At 46.7% G+C, this 21,805-nt stretch overlaps 2 protein-coding genes across 2 annotated transcripts in view; one reads left to right on the plus strand and one right to left on the minus strand.

The window, feature by feature from the left end:
* The window catches only part of LOC125750750 (serine protease 23-like), a 30,048-nt gene that overhangs the window by 7,523 nt on the left and 720 nt on the right, over nucleotides 1-21,805 (minus strand). The window lies entirely within an intron of this gene.
* LOC125750715 (NADP-dependent malic enzyme, mitochondrial-like) lies at nucleotides 1,602-21,333 on the plus strand. Its single transcript, XM_049028928.1, has 15 exons — nucleotides 1,602-1,761; nucleotides 2,179-2,357; nucleotides 11,738-11,871; nucleotides 12,310-12,459; nucleotides 13,274-13,349; nucleotides 13,512-13,673; nucleotides 14,427-14,530; nucleotides 16,119-16,228; nucleotides 16,980-17,077; nucleotides 17,178-17,291; nucleotides 17,380-17,485; nucleotides 18,038-18,180; nucleotides 18,277-18,450; nucleotides 19,224-19,322; nucleotides 19,406-21,333. The coding sequence occupies exons 2-15, from the start codon at nucleotides 2,184-2,186 to the stop codon at nucleotides 19,565-19,567; spliced, it is 1,806 nt and encodes a 601-aa protein (XP_048884885.1). The 5' UTR covers nucleotides 1,602-1,761; nucleotides 2,179-2,183; the 3' UTR covers nucleotides 19,568-21,333.

Raw genomic sequence — 21,805 nt, forward strand, 5'->3', positions numbered from 1 at the left:
GGGCCCTACGCTCTCTAAGTCCGTGGCCGTCAAGCAGCAGCCCCATATGATGGGAACAGCACCCGGGACAGCAGAACAGGCCACGTTCAGCCTCTCTCTGTCAACTGCACTAGAACATAACATCTGTATTTATATGTTTCATCAAGTTGCAAAAGTGTGTTACAAAAGTAGCTAGTTTGAGAAATAATTTATCGCTGAAATTAAGAAGAGGAATGCTAAGCGAATAGAAAAAATGCATTTGGAACATGAAGGACAGCAGTGCTAAATTTCCTGCAGCTGTTTAATGGTCCATGGGGCAAATCTATGATTAAGCCATTTTTCCAATGATTCTGTAACAGCAATCTGTGTCTAATGGTGGTACAACGAGCACTGGGGATTTCCACGGTAAAGCAGTAATTTAAAATGTCTTGCTTTTCCTCATGTTGCCAGTGAAAGGAATCGGTGTCAACTCATCAACCATTAATCAATCATTCAGACGCCTCCTTGGAAATTTGGATTATAAACAAAAATTCAGCCCCCGTTTCTATGTTCCAGTGATGCAGTTTCCATTTGAAGATGTAAGACAGCCTACTGATTTCTAAACTTTATGCAAAATCATCATAACTTAAAGAAATATTTTCTCTTTAGTGTTTCAATTTAACTAACCACCTCCCAAAGTCCTATATTTACTTTTTTAAACTTTGCACTGTAGCGCAGCCTGGTGGCCCAATGGGCTACAGTGTTGTTTCACACCTCCAAAGGATTTGAACCCAGCCTCTGCTCTGTGTGTCTTTTCCCTGTGACATAAACGGTCTCTCTGTTTTCTTCTTGAAGGTCAAAGATGTGTAGGTAGGTGTTTCTGAGTTGCCCATTTTGTGTATAGGTGCTCTGGACACTCATCCTGTCCAGCGTGGACCCCAGCCTTTGGAGGTGAAAGATTGGTTTATAAATATTAAATATTGACAGTATATCTGAGTAAACTATATTCCATAGACTTTATCGATTGTTTTAAATATATCTGTATAACTTAGCAGTAGACTTTTTTTGCTGGAATTTCCAGTTTGGTTTCACTAACACATTCACATTATTATTATTATCGGCTGCCATGACAGTACATTTTCATCGATATAAGGGAACTAACCTGAACACAGTGAATCAGCTAACATCACTCATAAAAGCAGTTAAATCAGTTTACCTGCTACTCGTTAGACACCTTTAAAAAATTATCCCTTTTTAATAAAAAAAATGATATTGTATATTACGATTGCATGGTTTTAACACCTTCCATGACTTGCAGATCTGGGGAATATGCAACTTGCAATGTTTATATATTAATAAATAAAATATCGAATATGTGTTCATTCATTTTCTAAAGAAGCAAACATACCCTATTGTGTTTCTAGACACAAATTTGAGTTTAAAATAAAAACAAATTACGGAGGTAGTAACTCAGTTTAGTAACGCGGGAAAGTGCTGACAAAACGATAAAACGACCCACCCGCTCCTCCAGTGCATCCTGAAAATAACAGGGTGCTGGCGCGAGTGCAGCGTGCACCCTCACCGCTCCATCCTATTGGTTACTTCGGAAAAGGGGCGGGCTTTCTGAACCAGCCAGTGGGAAGTGTAAGTGTCAATGTCAAACAACGAAAAAAAAACGTAGGTCAGCTCGTTTCGGCAGGTTACGGCAACATCCGACTATCAAACCTCCAGAGACTCCGGAGCTGTTGTGCTTACCTATCGTAGGACGTCAGACCGCAACGCTGTAGGACCGACCGCTTTGAGGTGCGTAAGTATCGCAGTAGCTTGTACCCGGTAACGTGTGCATAGTCAAACCTATAGCTAACTCAGATGCTTTATTGTTATACAGATATATCCAGTGCAAACACGTCATTTCTGATGTGAGCAATAAAGGTTGCGAAGGATGTTGCCGGTTACTCCATCACTGCTGAGTGCAAGAAAAAACGATTCATTCATCTACATTCTTAATGATCATATCTCTGTAGCTTAGCGGTTGGCTAACTGCATTGCTTAGGCCCGGTGCTGTTTGTTGTTTTCAGTAACATAAGCAGTGTTTCTCGGTTCAAGTCGTGGAAAACGTTCGGATGCGCTATTAAAGAGCCTGTGATTGAATAGGTCGGTTGAAACGAAATGAATTGTTCTGATTTTCCCTTCCCTTCCTCTTTTTTTCTGTGTTAACAGGAGATATGAACTCTATGCCAAGCAGGAGTCTGCTGTCACTGTGCAGACACGCTGCCAGTGGCACCGGCGGCGTCGCGGCGCTCGTGGGCCAGGGGAAGCACCCCGGGTACCGGAGCGCGAGCAGCGTCAGCACCAAGAAACGCGGCTATGACATCACGAGAAACCCGCACCTGAACAAGGTACAGTATTAATGGCACGATGCTAATAACAACCATAATCACGAAACGACCTTAAAGACGCTGGTCTGCAGACATATGTATTAATGTTTTCACCTCTGATGATTTAGTTGATAAGATGGCCAAAGGTGGGTAATATAACCATTTATTTTAGTATATGCATTTAACCTTGAATATTTTCTCTACCTTTTCTCAATGAATCTCCATAGTCATAAGCCAAAGAGCACAGTCTTTTAAAGTTCATTTAAGGATAAAATATGAACTACTAAATGAGGTCAGAGCCTATAATGTTCTCCTTGGTATTCTAATTGCCCCTGCTGATTACAGTTTGCAGCTTTATTTATAAATTTGTTTCTTTTCCCAGTCTGTGTGACATTGGGTGTAGTTTGGTGTCACCGTGATGCAGCTTGTGGGTGTGGGGAAGGTGACCGGGGGTAACAGTGTGGCGCAAAGCAGGTCGTGCTGGCCCAAACACAGAGGTTTAGTAATGCGTGCAAGAGCAGGCTGCTGAATCACAGTGTAATCGGTGACTGCACACGTACTGCTGTGTGAATAGGGGGGTATCTAGGGCGCGTCTTCAGTTACGGTTTCATAAGTGCCCGTTGTCAAAGGTGTTGTAAGATAAGATACCGGCCATGAGGACATCAGTTCGCACGAAAGAGGCTGGCACGGTGTTACCGGCGATTCGTCCTGTCATGCTTTGCAATGCCATAAATGAGAAGCGGTGGTTTCACTTCACCTGACACAGACCTGGTTTATCAGTGACTTTGATTATTTCAGGTGTGCCAATTTTCAGACTGCGAAATGTGAGGCGCTTATTTTCGGCCATCTGAATATGCTGATTAATCTTGCGGCTGAAAGGTTCCCAATAATAAAATGTTGTCCTCTTGTGTAATGCTACACTTCACGTTACGTGGTTCCTTTTTCTGCATTTTAGGTCTTGTATGGGAAATTAGGTGCTTAGCAATTCTGCCAGAAAACCAGAAACTAAATATCCAACTGTTGCACATTTCAGGCCACATGCAGAATGCAGATAAATGATTAAGACCTTTTAAATAGGAGGTCTGCAGAAATGTGATAAATATCTGTATTCCCAGGAGGCTGTTAATTTTACCTCAATACATGCTTTCTTTTGAACATTACAGTAAGGGGTTCAAAAGAATGGAAAAAGAGGGTGACTTTAAATACACTGTAGACAAATAGCATTTTTAATGCACCCTACTTGAGCTTATTGGTCCACAATATTCCACTGTCTTGAAGTGCGTAGTGCTTTGAACCCTGATCTTAATTTCTCTTAAGAACCACTCTGAAATGCAGTTTAGTTCTGTGCATCATGAAGTGCAGTGGATTAATACATATTGGCTTGTGTCTGCAAGGGTCTATTCACAGGATGACATGATATTTATTAGATATCAATATGAATTTACAGCTGTACATGTGTGGTAACCGTTGACGTTATGGTCACATAGCAGGTTGAACCAGCAGAGTTATAAATGGACCTTTGCCCAGGAAATTTAGCACAGTTTTGGGGTCATGGCAAACCTTTATGAAATGAATAATATTTTGGGAACAGTATCCATGCAATACATCCAAAGATGTACATATGGATAACAGTATGGTACAGATATAATCGTAAGTAAAACAGAACAGTTTAAAGTCTTGTTTTTTTTTTTTTTAAATAAAATCCAGAAACACTTCCTGGAGAACTTTAAAATGTCTGCTTCTTGGTACTTGAGTAAAAAGGATAATTATCTTTGCTAAGGGTTACGTTATTCTAGAAAATGTTTTTTTTTGTATATACTTTAAGGACAAGAGATTTAATAATTAACTCATTAGTGATTTTGCCCTTGACTTTGTAGCTGACGGCAGCTGTGGGCCTTCACCTCAATTAAACCTTTGTTAAAATAATCTCTCTTATGATTTATTTAAAGGTAAACGGTATGGAACAGGAGCACTGGGATTAGGGCAGCTGTGTGGCGTAAACGGCTATTTCTCAGTGTTGGCTGTGGGCTGTTTGAAATGTGGGCTGTTTGAAATGTAAGCATTTATTACATGGCTCAACAAAAAGGATTTGGTTGCAGAAGAGGTGACAACTGCATTTTAAGTGTAATTCTTGGATTCCTGACAGGCTCCCAGCGGTGATTCCTCATTGGGTCAATAGCTGGCCCAGCAAGGTTTTATATAACACTCTGGGAATGAACTGAGCCTGGTTCCCCAGAACTAAAGTGCTGTGTTAAATAGAAACGGAGCCTCTAAGGATCTCAGAAGTCGGAATGACATCCAGAAAATGAGCTATTCCTGTTTTTTTTACCCGGACTTTTTTAAAAAGTTCTCTTTTAAGGTTCTCTAGATCTGATTCGAAGTCCCTGAGATCAAATATATCAGTAGGAAATGAATATATTTTAAATTTCTTTCCTTTTTGACAATTTTGAGTCATTTCCAGCTGGAATGCAGTCCTTCCATATGCTTTTTTGTGCAACATTAAACCAGTTCCAACCAGTTCGTCAGCCCCAAAGTCTAGCTGTAATTATGCAGGATACTTCGCGGGGTTTTGGAATTATGTCTTGTGACTCATGGGCTCATGTACGTGTTGGGAAGCCACATCGCTGGCAGCACCTTCGATGATCACGTTTAGTTGACCACTTGGATCACTAAACAACAATCATCCCTGGAAAGCATGGAAATGGCTAGAGGAGGGTTAATGCACCCCCCCACACACACACATATATATCAATACCGGCTGACAGGGGCTCCATGAATCACAGGGAGGGTAAGAGGCAGGGGAATCCCTTGAATGCCACTCCATTGCAGTGTTTGCAATGAACCACTAATTTTCCTCACCATTGCTATTTATTTTTCCACCCGTGTTTGGCAGCCAAATCTGGTGGGGGGGGGGGGTTAAGTAAATATCAATGTAATTCTTGTAGTATACATAGGAGTTAATAGTCTCAGTAATACAAAGAAATCGGAATGATCACATTGTCAGTCTGTCAGGAGTCATTACTATGGTAGTTAACTGATGATTCTGTCGTTCCTCCAGTTTCCCATGATTCTCGGCAGTCGTAGGTGAATAAGTCATGGCCACAGCTGTGTATGTGTATGAGAGAATGCTCTTTAATTACCGCAAGCAGCCTGGACTAATCTCACGTGTAACTCGAGCCCTCAGTCCATGAAATCTGGTTTTACTTTGTTTACAGTGCAGCCCTCTTTAATTGAGGTCATTTTTTTATGAAGAAGAATCTGAAATCTGGCCGATATTCAGGGCACGTTGCTCCCTGGGCCCTGAAGACGGATGCAGTGAATGCTACTCAGGGGTTATTCAAAGTCAGCATCCCCACCCTAATGACCCCCTCCCCCCCCAGCCCACCACACGCATGCACTCCCTCTCAGTTAAATGGTCTGCTTCAGTTAAGAAAGAACCCAAACAGGCCCACAGAATCTGGAGGTGATGTGTGTTATGATAAATGCCTTTAGGAAAGCTTAACTTTGGAGGGTTTTTTTGTGCAACATTTTTTGCCGTTGTGTTAGCGGTGGTTTAGTTACAGGAACCTATTATATTACAGCCATTGTCCAGTTGGTTTATTATGATAACTACTTCGCCTCAAAGCAAGTGGAGAAAAACTTATTCCATTTGCAATTCAGAGCGTCCAGTTATTTGCCCCAGATGCGATCTTTCGGGTATGGAATCCTTCCCAGTGGCTGCTGTGATGCTGGTGTCAGGTATTTCTGGAATACTTGAGGATTTTGGACTACAATTGGGATTTTCCTGTATTATCATTTTTCTGAAAGCTTTTCATAACCCCAAGTCATTTGTCAAGGTGTCTGTGCCAGTGTGAGCCATTGCTTATGAATTTTCACACCAGTAGGGTATCTCCATCGGATATTTTTTGTTAGTCTGTTTTTTTGCTTTTGTTAAGGTTAACAAAAATCGATCGTTACCCGAATTGCTTGTTCTTGTAAGATCTTTGATATTTTGTTTTTTAAGAAGAAATGTGCAACCGTTTGGGACAGAAAGCCTAGTACAGCACATACCTATAAAAACAGTTAGAGTGGTGGGAATGTTCCTCACATGTTTTGACTGAGGGACCCCCTACCAGTCTCGTCTACGTGGTTGGCGAGAGGCTGGATCATGAGCTGTTTCTAAGACTGATACCATCTCGTCTGTCCGCCACACTCCGGCCTTGAACTACACATGTGTGCTGTGACCTTGCATGTTTCCATAACACGTGTTCATGAAATTAATGGAGTCTAGGGTTAGCTAGGAAATACCAAGACTCGTATACCTTCCCGTTGTAAAGGGCAGCCCGGGCATTGTTCTGTTCCACTGCTTTAGGATGAAACAGGCCTTTTAACAAGGCTGTTTAGATTTTCCATACAGTCCCCTTTCGTATCTGATGACCTTTCTCTGGGACGTTTCTCGAAATACCATAATATTTACATCTCCAGGATGCCAAATGGTATTTGATGTATGTGGTTGGTTAGTGTGTAGGTCTATAAGTCTTTCTTTACTAAACTCTATAAATTAATTTGTACAGTGCTGTAATATATCTAACTAATAATTCCTCATCTGGACTTTGATCTCCAAATGCTGGGCCAGCACCATATCAAACTGATTCTTTTGTGCAATTCAGCACTTTCTTTGATAGATGCCGAATCAATGTTCACTCTTTGAGTGGACACTCTGCCGGCCCTCTCAGAATTGGTGGCTGTTTGTGTAAATGTCCATGTATAGACAGAAGGAGCAGAGGAGGAGTTGGGAGGGGAGGGGGGTGGGTATTGGACAGAGGGAAATGGAGACAGAGGAGTAAAGGGGAGTTAAACCAGCCTGGGTCTCCATTGGTGGACAGAAATAGCCCCCGCATTACTTGTCTTGCACTTGTACCGTATCCCAAACTGCATTCCTGTCCTGGGTATGAGACAGGGGGGTGGTTATGACTGTCAGGCTGACCGATCTGGATCTCCTCTGGTTCTAGGGTCTCCAGGGGCACCCTCTCTTTATCCGGACCAATAGCAGTGCGATTCATCCCTGTCCCCAAAAAGTTAATTGGCACTTTAGGTTTGGTCTGAGTTTTGGCCTTGTTTGGCAGGCACATGACCTGGGTAATGTTGATTTTTGCACCCCACCATCCTGTGAGTGACTCATCGCTAAGCTAAATTGCCCAGCGAAGTGTCTGCACTCACAATTACACTGACTCATTAAGGAGGGAGGTTTGTTTTCTTTTTAAGATGATGCACATGTTTTCTCGCATCACTAACTCTGTCTGCCTAATTTAGTCGTTTATGCGGAATAAGTAACTCGGTAAAAGCTGAACTGTAGCGTTTAGACTCCCTCCGCGCGATTACAGGTCCCCGTCCAGTGCCTAAATTGTCAATAATTTTCTATGGATGGGCGTGGGTTGGCGTGAAGCAGCCAGTCTCTTTCCAGAGGGACAGACCTGCCCCCAGCACAGACCTGTTTCCAGAGGGACAGACCTGCCCCCAGCACACGCCTGAAATCGCTCGCCATAAATAGCTCGCACGCCACCGTCCCGTCTCGCTGGTGGAGAAGGACGTTAATTTATTACTCTGCTTTGGAGAAATCGGAAGTTGTCAAGTTCGACTAAAGATGCTCTCTAGCTGGACTAGCTCATGTCTGTATTGTAAACAAATTACAGTAGTGGGGTTTAAATCCTTAAATAAATGTTGTGTTGTGTAAATAGACACACTTTAAATTTGAGTGTTTTTTTTTTCTTCCCATTACTTGAAGTCATCCTTCATTCTGCACATGAACAGCTCTGACCCACCAGTCAAAGGAGGGTTGGTGTCAACGATGTGACAGCTTTCGAAGTTTGTTGTCAGTTGACTGAGCATGATATTGACCAAACAAACACACCTTGCCTCTTGGCTGGTACGACCTGGAAAGCCTGCTTCCAGTTATGTCACCTGCTGATTGGTTATCTCTGCGGGGTCTGATTAGCTTTGCTCTGGAAGCTTCAGGTTGGCCAAGGCTTCTCTGGTGTGTTGTTGGTCAGCTCAGCTGCCTCTAGCTTGCATTTCAGCTGCATTTAGACCTGGGTGTGTGTGTCCCCCCACCGACCATCATGTTGTGCAACAGGACCTGTGATGTGCAATGAGATGAATCAGACTGGTGGCGACGGTACCAATGAAGTAAACACCCTTGCTAACAGGAAGAGAAGATCTAAAAGAGTAAAGGAACCTATGTGAATGTGAGCAGGCCTTTCTAGATCGTAGTCAGGGGATACTGGCCATCTCATGAAGTGATTTTTGGTCTCTGCTAGAATTTGGGAAGGAAGCCTGTGGTTGTGACTAGATGCAGATTAGTCTGTGGTTGCGAATCAAAGGGGATGACTGATCTGCATGAAGGGCGTTTGCAGAGGATGTGGAATGGCTCTGGAAGACTGTGGACGGAGTGGAGTAGCGTAGCTGGCAAGGCAAGGAGGGCCAAGTGTCCGACAAACGACGTCGCCGCAGCTCTACCACAGTAGCAGGATCTGTTTCAGTGGAGCCAAGTGCAAGCTAATAGCTACCAGAAGACAATCCAAAGAAAGGTTGCTGGGTAGCCCTCAGTATGCTTTGTAAATAAACTCCCCTCTCTCAAGCAAGCCTGCAGAAAGGTTAGTAAGGTCAACTGTTGTGCTGAAGCTCAGCCTTGTTCTCCATATTCACTTCCACTCCCTCACATCCTGTCCTCAGAAATAGATTCTTTGATTCGCTCCATATCTGTTTTTTGCAAATTTTATACACATGTCTGGGGTATATAGAATAGACTTTTGGACAGCTTTAAGAGCCTGGCTGGGATAAAGCACTTTTGTTTTAGGTGGGATCCTGCCAAGAACACAATTAAACTTAATATCTTTTGTGTATTTTTGTAGCAGCCTCAAAAGCAGCCATCTAGCAATAAGTCTAAATCCGCTGACGCACCTACATCTCCCGAGGTGGTATGTCACTCCTCTGACCATAAAGGAATGGCGTGCACCACGAACGGCAATCAGAGCTGGATGGGGAGCCGGAATTTTAGGCTTAGAGCAAATGGCAGCGTTTCAAGCAGGATGAGAGATGGTGGTTTTGAGATGAGATGAAGTGTCAGCTGGGTGGAGCTCATGTCCTGGCAACACTGCCCCCATTTTTCTTTTTGCTAAGTATTTCAGCTGACTTCCCCTGAAATACACAGGAACCGTCATTACCCAACATTGGCCACTAATGCTATGTCATATTTGTTGCGCCCAGTTTTGATCCATGCCAGTAGAGTGCTCGCTAGGAACGGATTGGGCCACTTACAGGAAAGGCACGTAAGGAACAGGCAGGCTGAAGTGATGTCACCCCTGGGAGGCTGGGATGAAACGATGGGTGAGGCAGCTTGGTGCACTGGAGACCAGCTCTTTTCTTTTTCCCCAGAAGAGCATTTTTTGAAGACCTCGAGCAAGCATTTTAGGGTGTATAACATGGATTCGTGGCAGTGGTGGAATGGCTCTAAAGCTATGCAACTCAGGGGGCCGAATTTTTATATAACCTTTTTCTGGAGGACTCTCAGAAGTCCTTATGAAATACAGATGGGTGTGACCTTGATGGGAAGAGAGAGTTGTAATCCCCATTGATGCATTGTTAGGTATGCATTGTTGTGGATCTTTCAGTATCTGATGCATTATAGACTTAGTCAGTCTTGTGTGTTTTCTTTTATTCTGGACCAGTTTTCCTTTTCATATCCTCGGGCTTCAGGGTCATAGACCTAGTCTTCCTTGACCTTTGCACAAGCTCACCACTTGGTGATGGATTTGGTTGTTTATTTATCTCCAGATTGAGGGATCAGGTATCAGCATTACTTGTCCACAGCTCCAGTAGCCAGTCTTTCTCATTGTCTTTTAAATATTATGATATTATGACTGAATGTTTTTCCTGTTGTGTTGCCATGAATTCACTCTCCGGACGCTGCTGTGATTTGTGATTGTTTTGTGCTGTTGAAACATTCAGAAATGAGACCTGGGGGGGGGGGTCTCGCATCAGTCAGTACCAAAGTCTCCCTCTGTGGTAGAGACCCGATAGCCTGGCACAGCTGTACTGGGATTGTGTGTAATATCTTGATTTGTCTTGCTCCACTACCCACCTTACTTGGCGTTAAACATTTGCTATGTGTAGTAGGTGTGTAGGCCGGCAGCCTCTCCTGGGGGTAGTGTACCTTAATATTTTCCAAGTAGCCAGAGTTCAGCGGGAGAATCTCATGCGATGACAGGAAATAGCAAATGCTGGGATATGGAACATGCCCAACTGCTTTTCATACCTTTCTGTAATGGCTGGTCTCCCAGGGAGACTAGACCATCACTGTTGCCATGGTAATCACAACATGCTCTAGGCACGATTGGAAACACGTTGGGGGCTGTGGAGGGGGAATTTTCACGAATGAGAGTGTAGAAGTGCAGATTGAGGCATTTTGATGAGTAACCGGCATGACATCCAAACCCCTGATAAACCTAAAACTCCCAGAAGTCATTGCAGCCCTGTCACTGGAAGGTCTCCCTTTGTTAAGCTGTTATAAACCTCGCACTCATCTCTGCTGAGTAACAGGTTCTAAAACTCTGATCCCACGGTTCTCCCATGTTGTTCTCAACCGGGTGGCCCTGGGCTGATGGTTCTGCTCTGATCTGTCTTTTCCAGACTCATGTGCCAGTGTCTGATATTTCTGTTGTATAATTACTCCCACAGCCACCCATCAGAGGGGGAGATGCTTGGCAGAGAGCCTCATGATAGGAAAGGCAAAGGGAGGCTGACAGCTGTGAGAGAGCTGACCCTTGTAAATGTGGATCCTGCTTATTGCTGGAAAACTGGGCAGTGATTGAAGCCCCCTTCCCCTCCAGCGTGACACACGAGTGCCTCAGGCATGGGAAGCTGTGCTTCAGGTCGAGTGTTGAAATTTGGCCTATCCGGTGGGTGGAATCAGGTTATGCTTTCTGAGATGCCGGACTGTCAACTGGCGTTTGCCTCATAACGTCAGATGAATGGCAGGATGGAGACGCACAATAATTTTAGTCTCCTGGGGAAGTTTTGTCGGTATCATTTCCAAGGGGTTTCGGTGTTTCTTGGCCACCTTATGCTGTTTGGGAGTAATTCTGCGTGGTGTTTGCGCACATCCGCGGTCTTATAACGGTATAATACTTTCAGGTGGTATTTTTCATTTTCAGCTTTTTTTTTTGATAATCAGCAGTTGTGTGGGGAAGAGCTTGACCTACAATACCCTCAGCTGAAAGAGGATGTAATACTGATGGTCGATCTGAGTGTCTGAGAAGAGTTTGAGCATAATCCTGGGTGATTATAATTCTGTGTGATGCATATTCAGGGGCCATTGGGGAACCTGCAGTCAGCTAATGGCCTAGTGCACCCTCTCTCTTCAGGGCATGGCCTTCACGCTGGAGGAGAGGCAGCAGCTGGGAATCCACGGTCTGCTGCCCCCCTGCTTCCTCACGCAAGATGTGCAGGTGCTGCGGGTGATGAAGAGCTACGAGACTCGGAGCAATCCCCTGGACAAGTGAGGTCCCCGAACCCTCATGTGGGCCGAGCCCGGTACACTCCCGAACACACGTGCTGCTCTCATGGAACAAAGCGGACATCCACACCTGATACACAGACCCAGCAGTCGGATTGCTCTAACAAAGGCAAAAGCCAATGCTTAACCTACAACACATGTCCTGAAGCGAGACCCAAGCCAAGAGTAAAATATATATCCCATCATCTGACATCACCAACGTGGGGCCGTCGCCAGCCTATCACCAAGGGCGTGCCGTTTAAATAAACACGGTTTCTGGTTATTGTTTTAGGGAATTGTTTTCTGTTTTTTTTGTTGTTTTTTTTAATTAGGCCTTGCCAAACACGGTCTGTCGCCATAACGGCGTACGTGAGCCCGTGGCCCCCCGTATGAGACCCACCCATCCTCTGTGGTCTGCCCCCACCCCCCCTGCTTTTGTAGGTACATCCTTCTGATGACTCTGCAGGACAGGAATGAGAAGCTCTTCTACCGCGTGCTGACCTCCGACATCGAGGAGTTCATGCCCATCGTGTACACTCCCACCGTGGGGCTGGCCTGCCAGCAGTACGGCCTGGCCTTCCGGAGGCCGCGGTGAGCTTCACACTCTCCGACCGTTTTATCTACAGAGATACAGGGTTGCTGTGCCACTAATTCCTGCTTTTTCCATTAGTCTTTGCAGACCTTACCCATCATTTTTTTACACAGGAACTTAGATTGACTTTCCTCTGGGTCCTCAGACTCCTTTTCTCCCCCCTTAAACAGCACTCAGAACCCCTGTGGGGTCTGTAATGCCTCTTACAGTCTTGTTGGACCCTTTAAAGTGAATTCTGTCTCAGATGTTGTGAAAAGCACATCTCAAAAGCGCACACACACACACACACACACACACACACAAAAATGTCTTTGGAACTCGTAGAGGGAAATATGCCAATATGGCCCCCTTGGGGAGGGCTCTGAACTGGAAATCCCCTGCACAGGAGAGGTGAGTCAGATGCAGCAGGGGTGGCCCCCAATGTGAAGCTGCTGTAGGGGGGGAGGAGGAACACCCTTGCTCTTCGAGGAGGCACCAGCCAGTCGCTCCTTGAGGAGTGACCTGCTACGCTCCTGTTTCCATGTGCAAATGCTCCCCTTTCTGTAGGTGCCAGGATGTCTGCTCTCTTCATTGTTTTGATTATTATACACTTGTTATTGTCCTTTAAGTCATCAGTGGGTTTCCCTGTTACTGGACAGGACCTCTGCAAAGTGGTGTCCCATAAAAATAATGAGCGTACAAATATTTCCCCCGACAGCCCTGAATTTTAACATTTTGATGCCGCATTTTAAAGAACTTTGTTGTTGTTATGTCACCTTTTTGCTGGTGCTTATATGAACGCTTATGGCTCGTCTTGTATGTCACCCTCTCCAGAGGCCTGTTTATCACCATCCATGACAAGGGTCACATTGCCACCATGCTCAGCTCCTGGCCAGAGGAGAATATCAAGGTAAATGGCAGTGTGGGAGGGATGCTGGTCACTGGGGTGTAAATATAGTATTTGGGTTATTCAGTAACTTGGTAAATGGTTGTCAGAACAGTAGACAGCCGGACTCAAGTCTGATCATTGTGTAACCACTGTTCCTACTGTATGTGTGTGTCTTACTTGCAGGCCATTGTTGTCACGGATGGTGAGCGAATCCTCGGACTGGGTGACCTGGGCAGCTACGGCATGGGCATCCCTGTGGGCAAGCTCGCCCTTTACACCGCCTGCGGAGGGGTACCACCCCAGCAGTGCCTGCCTGTGCTTCTGGATGTGGGAACAGACAACCAGGTACTGTAGCCTGGGCAGGCAGCCAGGAAACCCTCAGGCTTTCTGGCCTGGTGCAGGCCCGTGTTTCCTTGTGTGCAGCGGTGTCCCTGATTATGGGAAGTCCAAGACCTTGAAATGCACTGAAACCCAGCCTTATGCCTTTTTATTCCCTGAGATCTGTTCATGTTTAAGAGCATCACTGGATAGGAGACATTTGAGCATGTGGGCTAGCATATGGTTACACTAACACGAATGCTTCTCCCATAGATAGCCTGAGAAATTGCGTCTTCGGACCTCAGTTAACCGACAGCTGTTTGAGTACGACACGCCGGCTTAAATCAAGAGTGCATGAATGAGCAGACAGTGCGGCAGATGACCGGGGTCTTTGACAGAATGGGGGCAGAGAGAAGTTACAGATTTGCTAGCATGAGAGCCAGGCAGATCTGGCTTTGGGAGAGAATGTCAGCTCCACAACCCTAATTTTGCATGTCAGGACCCAGACATCCATTTTACAAGCATTCTTGCAGGATCCCAGGAACAGACAGATATTAACGTGGATCAAACAGGGCCTGGATATTGATGTCCCACAATCCCGCCTCTCCGCAGATGATCCGATGCACAGCACTCCTTATGCCTATGTCATAGTGCAGGATGATATGCATACTGTCATCTGGTTGGTTATCATGTATCTCTTTGATGATGTCAGTCTGTAACTGGCTGAGATGACATCATGAATTATGGTTCATTGTAATTATTCCTTTATTTTTGGCACAGACGCTTCTTGATGATCCCCTCTACATCGGGCTGAAGCACAAGCGTGTGAGAGGGAAGGAGTACGACGAGCTCATCGACGAGTTCATGCAGGCCGTGACTGACAAGTGAGCGAGTCTGTTTACACTGCATCTCTCAGTGACATGTGTCAGGCTCCACTATCAGTCTGTCTGTCTGTCTGTCTCTCATCCTTTGTCTCTGTCTGTCCCTGTCCCCCAGTCTGTCTGTCTGTCTGTCCGTCTTTGACAGTGTGTTACTCTTTCTGACTGACTCTTTCTCTGCTAGTTTATCTCTGTATGTTTTCCTGCCTGTCTCTTTCTCCATCTGTCTCTCTCTGACTCCGCCTCTCTGTCTTTCTCTATCGCTCTGTTTGTCTCAGTGTTTGTCTCCATGTCTGTCTATCTATTGATGTTGGAGTCATGAGAAAACTGCTAATTCCATCTCCTTGAACATGTGCAGATAAGCGATACGGAAATTTATTGGACCCATTTCCAAGGGTTGGGGTAACAATGCCTTGTTTGTGTCTGGAGTTTTTTGTTTGGGGGGGGAGGGGGTCACAGGCTTTTTTTCTTTAGAGCCTTCTCTGGGAGGGACGATGCCATACAGAACTGCAGACACGCACGCCAGCTTCACATCGCTTGAGTGTCCAAAATGTGGACTCTGAGCGTGAGGGGTGCGTGTCAAGTGACTCACTGAGAGGTCTGTTGGTTCTGAACGGGCAGGGCCTTGCGGATCTGTTTGGGCTCAGCTGTCGTCCGGCATGCAACATCTGAGAGCCATTAATGGAGGCATCTCATCGATTCGATCCGCAGCCCTGGCGATGTAACGTCCCACACCCACACTTTCCATGTCTCCTACCCACACATTCGTCATTCGTCAGCTTTGGTCCGATGTTGCAGTTATTGGACTCACTTGTCGAGTCACTTGGGGCTGGTCCTTATTAATAAACAGCAAATGTCAGCCTGCTAATTGAATTAGGAAAGAACAAATACACACTTCGGTACTATAAACAGAACCGAACGAAGGCCGGGTGGGGATGTGAGTTGGGTTTGTAGATGCCTCCCGATGTCACATATTATCACATATTATCAGCTGATGACTAAAGAGCAAGGGGGTTGTCAGTCCAGGCCTGGGAAGCTCATTACGGGGGGGGTTATTAAGCAGACCTGTCGGTTTTTCTGTGATCTTATGGGTGTGTGTGAACGCATTGTGTTGATTACCAGTAGATAAGATTATTACACTGCGATGGGCTGGCCCCCCCATCCTGGGTTGTTCCCTGCCTCGTGCCCATTGCTTCCGGGATAGGCTCTGGACCCCCCGCGACCCAGTAGGATAAGCGGTTTGGAAAATGGATGGATGAAGATTATTACACTGATCCTATATTAAAAGGGCACAGTCTGGAGAAATTCGGTGTAACTTGATGGCTTCAGTGACCATCGTGCCTGTTATCCTGACAAATACTCGTTCTGTCCTTTTAAGAGTTTTGCTGTTATACTCTGATGCTGATTGGTTGGATAATAGAAGGTGATTCTATGTGGCTGGATCTGGGACTTCGCTGTGATGTAATTAAAGTTTACTTTGATTTGACCATTTGCCGGTGCATCTGAAACTCAGTACTTTTTATCTTTATGTATTTGACCCCCAGCACCATGTGCCTCATCTGCTGCTCTAACTGTCCATCTCTGTGTCCTGCAGGTATGGGATGAACTGCTTGATACAGTTTGAAGATTTTGCCAACAGCAATGCCTTCCGCATTCTCAATAAGTACCGGAACCGGTACTGTACATTCAACGATGACATCCAAGGTGCCCCCTCCCCGTCGCACCCCTTGCTCCCGCTTCCCCGAGTTGCTCCCATTCAGGCCTCTGTGCTCAAATACACAAATAGGGCAGCAGTTGGGCCTTGCTGTACAGGTGCCAGGCAGCTCCTAGAAACCTAGGGAATGAATAGGGCAGCAGTTGGGCCTTGCTATACAGGTGCCAGGCAGCTCCTAGAAACCTAGGGAATGAATAGGGCAGCAGTTGGGCCTTGCTATACAGGTGCCAGGCAGCTCCTAGAAACCTAGGGAATGAATAGGGCAGCAGTTGGGTCTCACTGTACAGGTGCCAGGCAGCTCCTAGGAACCTAGGGAACCATTGGGTTGACTTTCCTGCAGTTGTGCAGTTAGCATGAAAGAGGAATTTTAAGTAAACAAGGGCAGTGTAATCTGTTCTTTCCCTGGGTTGTGGTGCCCCCCACCCAGACCCTCATGACTCAGAATTATCTGGCAGCGTGCCCCCCCCCCCCCCCTTCCTGAAGTCCCGACCCCGTATCCCACGGCTATCCTCTGTTGAGCTGTCCCGGCATGCAAATTGTACTGATTGAACCCATGCCAAGAAATGAACCTGGAGAGAGCGTTTAATGACACAACCTGTCACTGTGCGGCTATTCTGACAAAAGCCTGCACTGCCCCCTAGTGGTGTTCAGTATGTACTGCAAAGTTGTGGCTGATGTAACTTTCTGCTTTGCATTTTTGCTAACTTCTCCTGAGAGTGTTTCTTATTGTGCCTCTTTCAGGTACCGCCGCTGTGGCAGTAGCTGGGATTCTGGCAGCCCTAAGGATAACCAAGAATAAAATCTCTGACCACAAGTTTGTGTTTCAGGGGGCAGGAGAGGTGCGGAGCCGTTACCTTAAATCTGTGATCTCACATGTTGACAGAATTGCAGCACAGAGTGTGATCATGTGACCTGAGTGTTTATGACATCGCCCTGCAGGCTGCCATGGGCATTGCGCAGCTGCTGATCATGGCCATGGCCAAGGAGGGTATCCCTCATGCTGAGGCCAGCAGGAAGATTTGGATGGTGGATTCCAAAGGCCTCATCGTCAAGGTAATCATGCATCCTGAGGAATGCCCAGGAGTACACTTGTGAAGTGTGTGGTTCGAGACTTCACCGGCCAGTGTCATGTGACCTGCAGGGCCGAGGTCACCTGAACCATGAGAAGGAGGAGTTTGCTCATGATCACCCCCAGGTGAAAACCCTGGAGGAGGCGGTGCAGAAGCTGAAACCTACAGCCATAATCGGTAAGAGTGACATTCACACGGGCCGCCAGGGAACAGCCTGCAGCTCAGCAGGCTCCCGGCACAATCCCATGTTCCCATTCAATTCACTTAATTTTTATGCAGCAGCTTTTACTATATAGTTGCCCCAAGGCACATAACAGGCGGGCGGCAGTTCATAATTGCATAATTTATACAAAATGATGAGAAGGGGAAAGGAATGAATGAAAAATGAATGAATGCTAATTTAGAGTGGAGTTCAGTCAGAACCGTACCCACGATTATTTCCAAAATGGACCGAAAATTCTTCATTCCAGGTGTCTTGCCATAATAATAATAATAATACTGATGATGTAATATGGTAGATGGTAATATTTTTCTGTTTATTCTGATAACTGATAACAGTAAGAGTGTGAGTTGAAAGTGCTCAAAATAATCTCCAGTCACGTCTCTGCAAATCCTCTGAGGCTCAGAAAAGACAGATAGTGGGCGTCCTGTGAGTCACGCCTTTTCCTGAGGATGCCCTCTCTCTCTCTCTCTCTCTCTCTCTCTCGCTGTCTCTCTCTCTCTCTGCAGGTGTGGCTGCCATTGGTGGGGCCTTCACGGAGAAGATCATCAAAGACATGGCAAGCTTCAATGAGCGTCCCATCATCTTCGCCCTCAGCAACCCCACCAGTAAGGCAGAGTGCACGGCGGAGCAGTGCTACAAGCTGACGGAGGTAACGCCCACCTTTGACCCTGACCTTTGACCTCCCTTTTTCCCCCACATTGTGTCTCTGAGAGTGATGCCTGGTGTCCTGCCCTCTTTAATTCAGGGCAGGGGCATCTTCGCAAGTGGAAGCCCCTTCAAGAAGGTGACCCTGGTGGATGGCCGCACCTTTTACCCTGGCCAGGGCAACAACGCCTACATTTTCCCGGGCGTGGCTTTGGGCGTGATGGCCTGTGGCGTGCGTCACATCTCCGATGACATCTTCCTCACTACGGCTGAGGTCAGCAGCCCTGTCCCACGCTGCTCCGTGCTGCCACCTATGCCCCTAATCATGCCCCCACGCCCCTAATCCTGCCCCCACGTACCTAATCCTGCCCCCACGTCCCTAATCCTGCCCCCACGCCCCTAATCCTGCCCCCACGTCCCTAATCCTGCCCCCACGTCCCTAATCCTGCCCCCACGCCCCTAATCCTGCCCCCACGCCCCTAATCCTGCCCCCACGTCCCTAATCCTGCCCCCACGCCCCTAATCCTGCCCCCACGTCCCTAATCCTGCCCCCACGCCCCTAATCCTGCCCCCACGCCCCTAATCCTGCCCCCACGCCCCTAATCCTGCCCCCACGTCCCTAATCCTGCCCCCACGTCCCTAATCCTGCCCCCACGTCCCTAATCCTGCCCCCACGCCCCTAATCCTGCCCCCACGCCCCTAATCCTGCCCCCACGTCCCTAATCCTGCCCCCACGCCCCTAATCCTGCCCCCACGCCCCTAATCCTGCCCCCACGCCCCTAATCCTGCCCCCACGCCCCTAATCCTGCCCCCACGTCCCTAATCCTGCCCCCACGTCCCTAATCCTGCCCCCACGCCCCTAATCCTGTCCTTATGCCTCTAATCCTGCCCCCACGTCCCTAATCCTGCCCCCACGTCCCTAATCCTGCCCCCACGTCCCTAATCCTGCCCCCACGCCCCTAATCCTGCCCCCACGCCCCTAATCCTGCCCCTATGCCTCTAATCCGTCTCCCTGTGCTCCTAATCATTCACCTCCTTCCCCATCAGGCTTTAGCAGACATGGTTACTGAGGAGCATTTAGCAGAGGGCCGACTTTACCCCCCTCTGAATACCATCAGGGAGGTGTCCTTCAAGATTGCGATGAAGGTCAGTGGAGAACTTGCTGTAAAATAAATTTCTCACAGCGATGGAACCCACCACACTGACCGTCTCTTTGGCTTCTCCCTCAGATCGTGGACTACGCCTACAAGAAGGACATTGCCTCCTGGTACCCAGAGCCCAAAGACAAAGAGGCCTTTGTCCTCTCTCATGTCTACAGCCCCGACTACGACTCCTTCACCCTGGACTCCTACAGCTGGCCCCAACACGCCATGGCAGTGCAGGACGTCTAAGGCGTTGTGACATAGGTCACTTCCACGTCTCCACGTTCCATCCGCTAGCTCTCCACGTCCCACGTTACCGTATCCCTCGCTTCGCTCATGTGACCCTCAACCTGAGGGCTAGACTCCATTATTTTTTTAGTTCTGCCATTTTATGTTGTCGATTTAAGCACGATTAGCGAGTCTCTTGACAGATGTTTTAAGACACTCGGGTGATATTAGAAAGCTTTTAAAGATTGTCAGGTTTGATTTCCGTTCCGAATGGGTGTAGAGACAGAGAGTCAATGCACAGTGTGACACGAAGTGATTTCAGTGGCAACTAAAGGCAGCAGCCTTAAACTCCAGTGTTAGGTAGTTCAATGCTATCTTCAGCAAGCTTTTACCACCTTATCATGATAGAAACATGAAGGATACATGCCGGTCTAGAACTTTCAACTCCTCACACTCCAGAATAACCAGGACCGGAAACTTACATTTCTATGGTTTCTACATTGTGTTTAAAACGTCCCAGAAATGCAGTCCACTGTCCAGCCTTCACACTCCATTCTGTGCTCTAACCCCAGTCACTCCCTTTTATTTGTTTTTTAATCCATTGACTGCTCTCTTTCTCCTTGCCCTTTCAGCACCGTCAGTTCCTGTACGTTCGATCATATTGTTGTCTGTTAAACCAGTTAAATTCCGACGTACTGTATTTAGAAAGGACTCTTTGTAAAAGAAAGTCTGTAAACAGGAAATGCTCCAACTTCATTGTATTGCTCCGTTTTATATAAAGCTTAGACTGATTCCTGGTGTCCAATTTTTGCAGGAATATTTGGGGTTTTGGGGCGGCATGGTGGTGCAGTGGTTAGCACTGCTGCCTCACACCTCTGGGACCCGGGTTCGAGTCTCCGCCTGGGTCACATGTGTGTGGAGTTTGCATGTTCTCCCCATGTTGTCGTGGGGTTTCCTCCGGGTACTCCGGTTTCCCCCCACAGTCCAAAAACATGCTGAGGCTAATTGGCGTCGCTAAATTGCCCGTAGGTGTGCATGTGTGAGTGAATGGTGTGTGAGTGTGCCCTGCGATGGGCTGGCCCCCCATCCTGGGTTGTTCCCTGCCTCGTGCCCATTGATTCCGGGATAGGCTCCGGACCCCCCGCGACCCAATAGGATAAGCGGTTTGGAAAATGGATGGATGGATGGATATTTGGGGTTTTAAGGGAGGCCAGCGTCCTCTGAGTGTAAATGTTTGTGTGCGATGGGTTTGTGGGTTAAAAGAGATGGTTTTCTCTGAATTTGCCCTTGAGTCACTCTTCATTTTTCACAAGGCCTAATACTTGGGTTCACTGCTGAAGATCCATGTTCACGTCGCATGAGCAGAGGAAGCACAATTACTGAGTATCGAAGTTTACACATCATGTTTTTAAGTGCCATTCAAGTACCAAAGACTGATGGTCTCAGCCAACATTCGAGGGTGATTCTAACATTAATCAAAATATTACTTCTGTTGTTGGTAATGAAGGAAAAAGTGCTTCACTCTAACGATCTGCTTTTTTTCCCCGAATGCATGTTTGCTGAATTCTGATCCGATTCAGGGGGAGAGGGATGTGGTCATGCCATGCCTCTCTGTCGTTTACTGGGCTGTGAGTAAAAATTTGCTATTCTGTGATGGACACTTTCAGCGTTGGAGTGTACGAAGCATGCTTTGGCTGCTAATGCCTTACAAAGGACAAATTCTGTTTTTTTGTGAGGACAGAAAAACAAAGTAATACAATAATAATGTAATAAATTTATGGAAATCACTCTGGATTCTAATGTGTTTTCGCACACAAAGGGTGATGTTTGGACCTCTGCCCGCCTCTGCTGAAAAGACTCGCTTAATGGATTTTGCCACATCACCCGGGGATACAGTTTGGCACCTCTGCAGTTGTGGGTTGCAGCATGCATGGGGCAGAAGTCACCAATTAATGTGCCGTGTCACCTCCCCACTGCCCCCTGGTGGAGGTAAGCACCTGAGGAGCGAAGCCAAGACAAGAAACGGATGTGGAAGCTACCTGGTTCAGTGATCAGCTTCATGAAGCATGTTATCTATGTGACATTTGAACAAGCAGCTCATTACTAGCAACACGTGAAGCAAACAAGGTCACATGAAAAGCTGTAGATAATCAATCCTGCGGGATTTTCTGATCTTAGCAATACAAACCTCTGTGTTTCTTTATTCCATGTTCTTCGCTGTTTTACCTTCCTCATCTACTCTTTAAGTTTAAATTCTTT

The sequence above is a fragment of the Brienomyrus brachyistius genome, chromosome 1, assembly GCF_023856365.1.
Source record: "Brienomyrus brachyistius isolate T26 chromosome 1, BBRACH_0.4, whole genome shotgun sequence".
In the NCBI taxonomy this organism is placed as follows: domain Eukaryota; kingdom Metazoa; phylum Chordata; class Actinopteri; order Osteoglossiformes; family Mormyridae; genus Brienomyrus; species Brienomyrus brachyistius.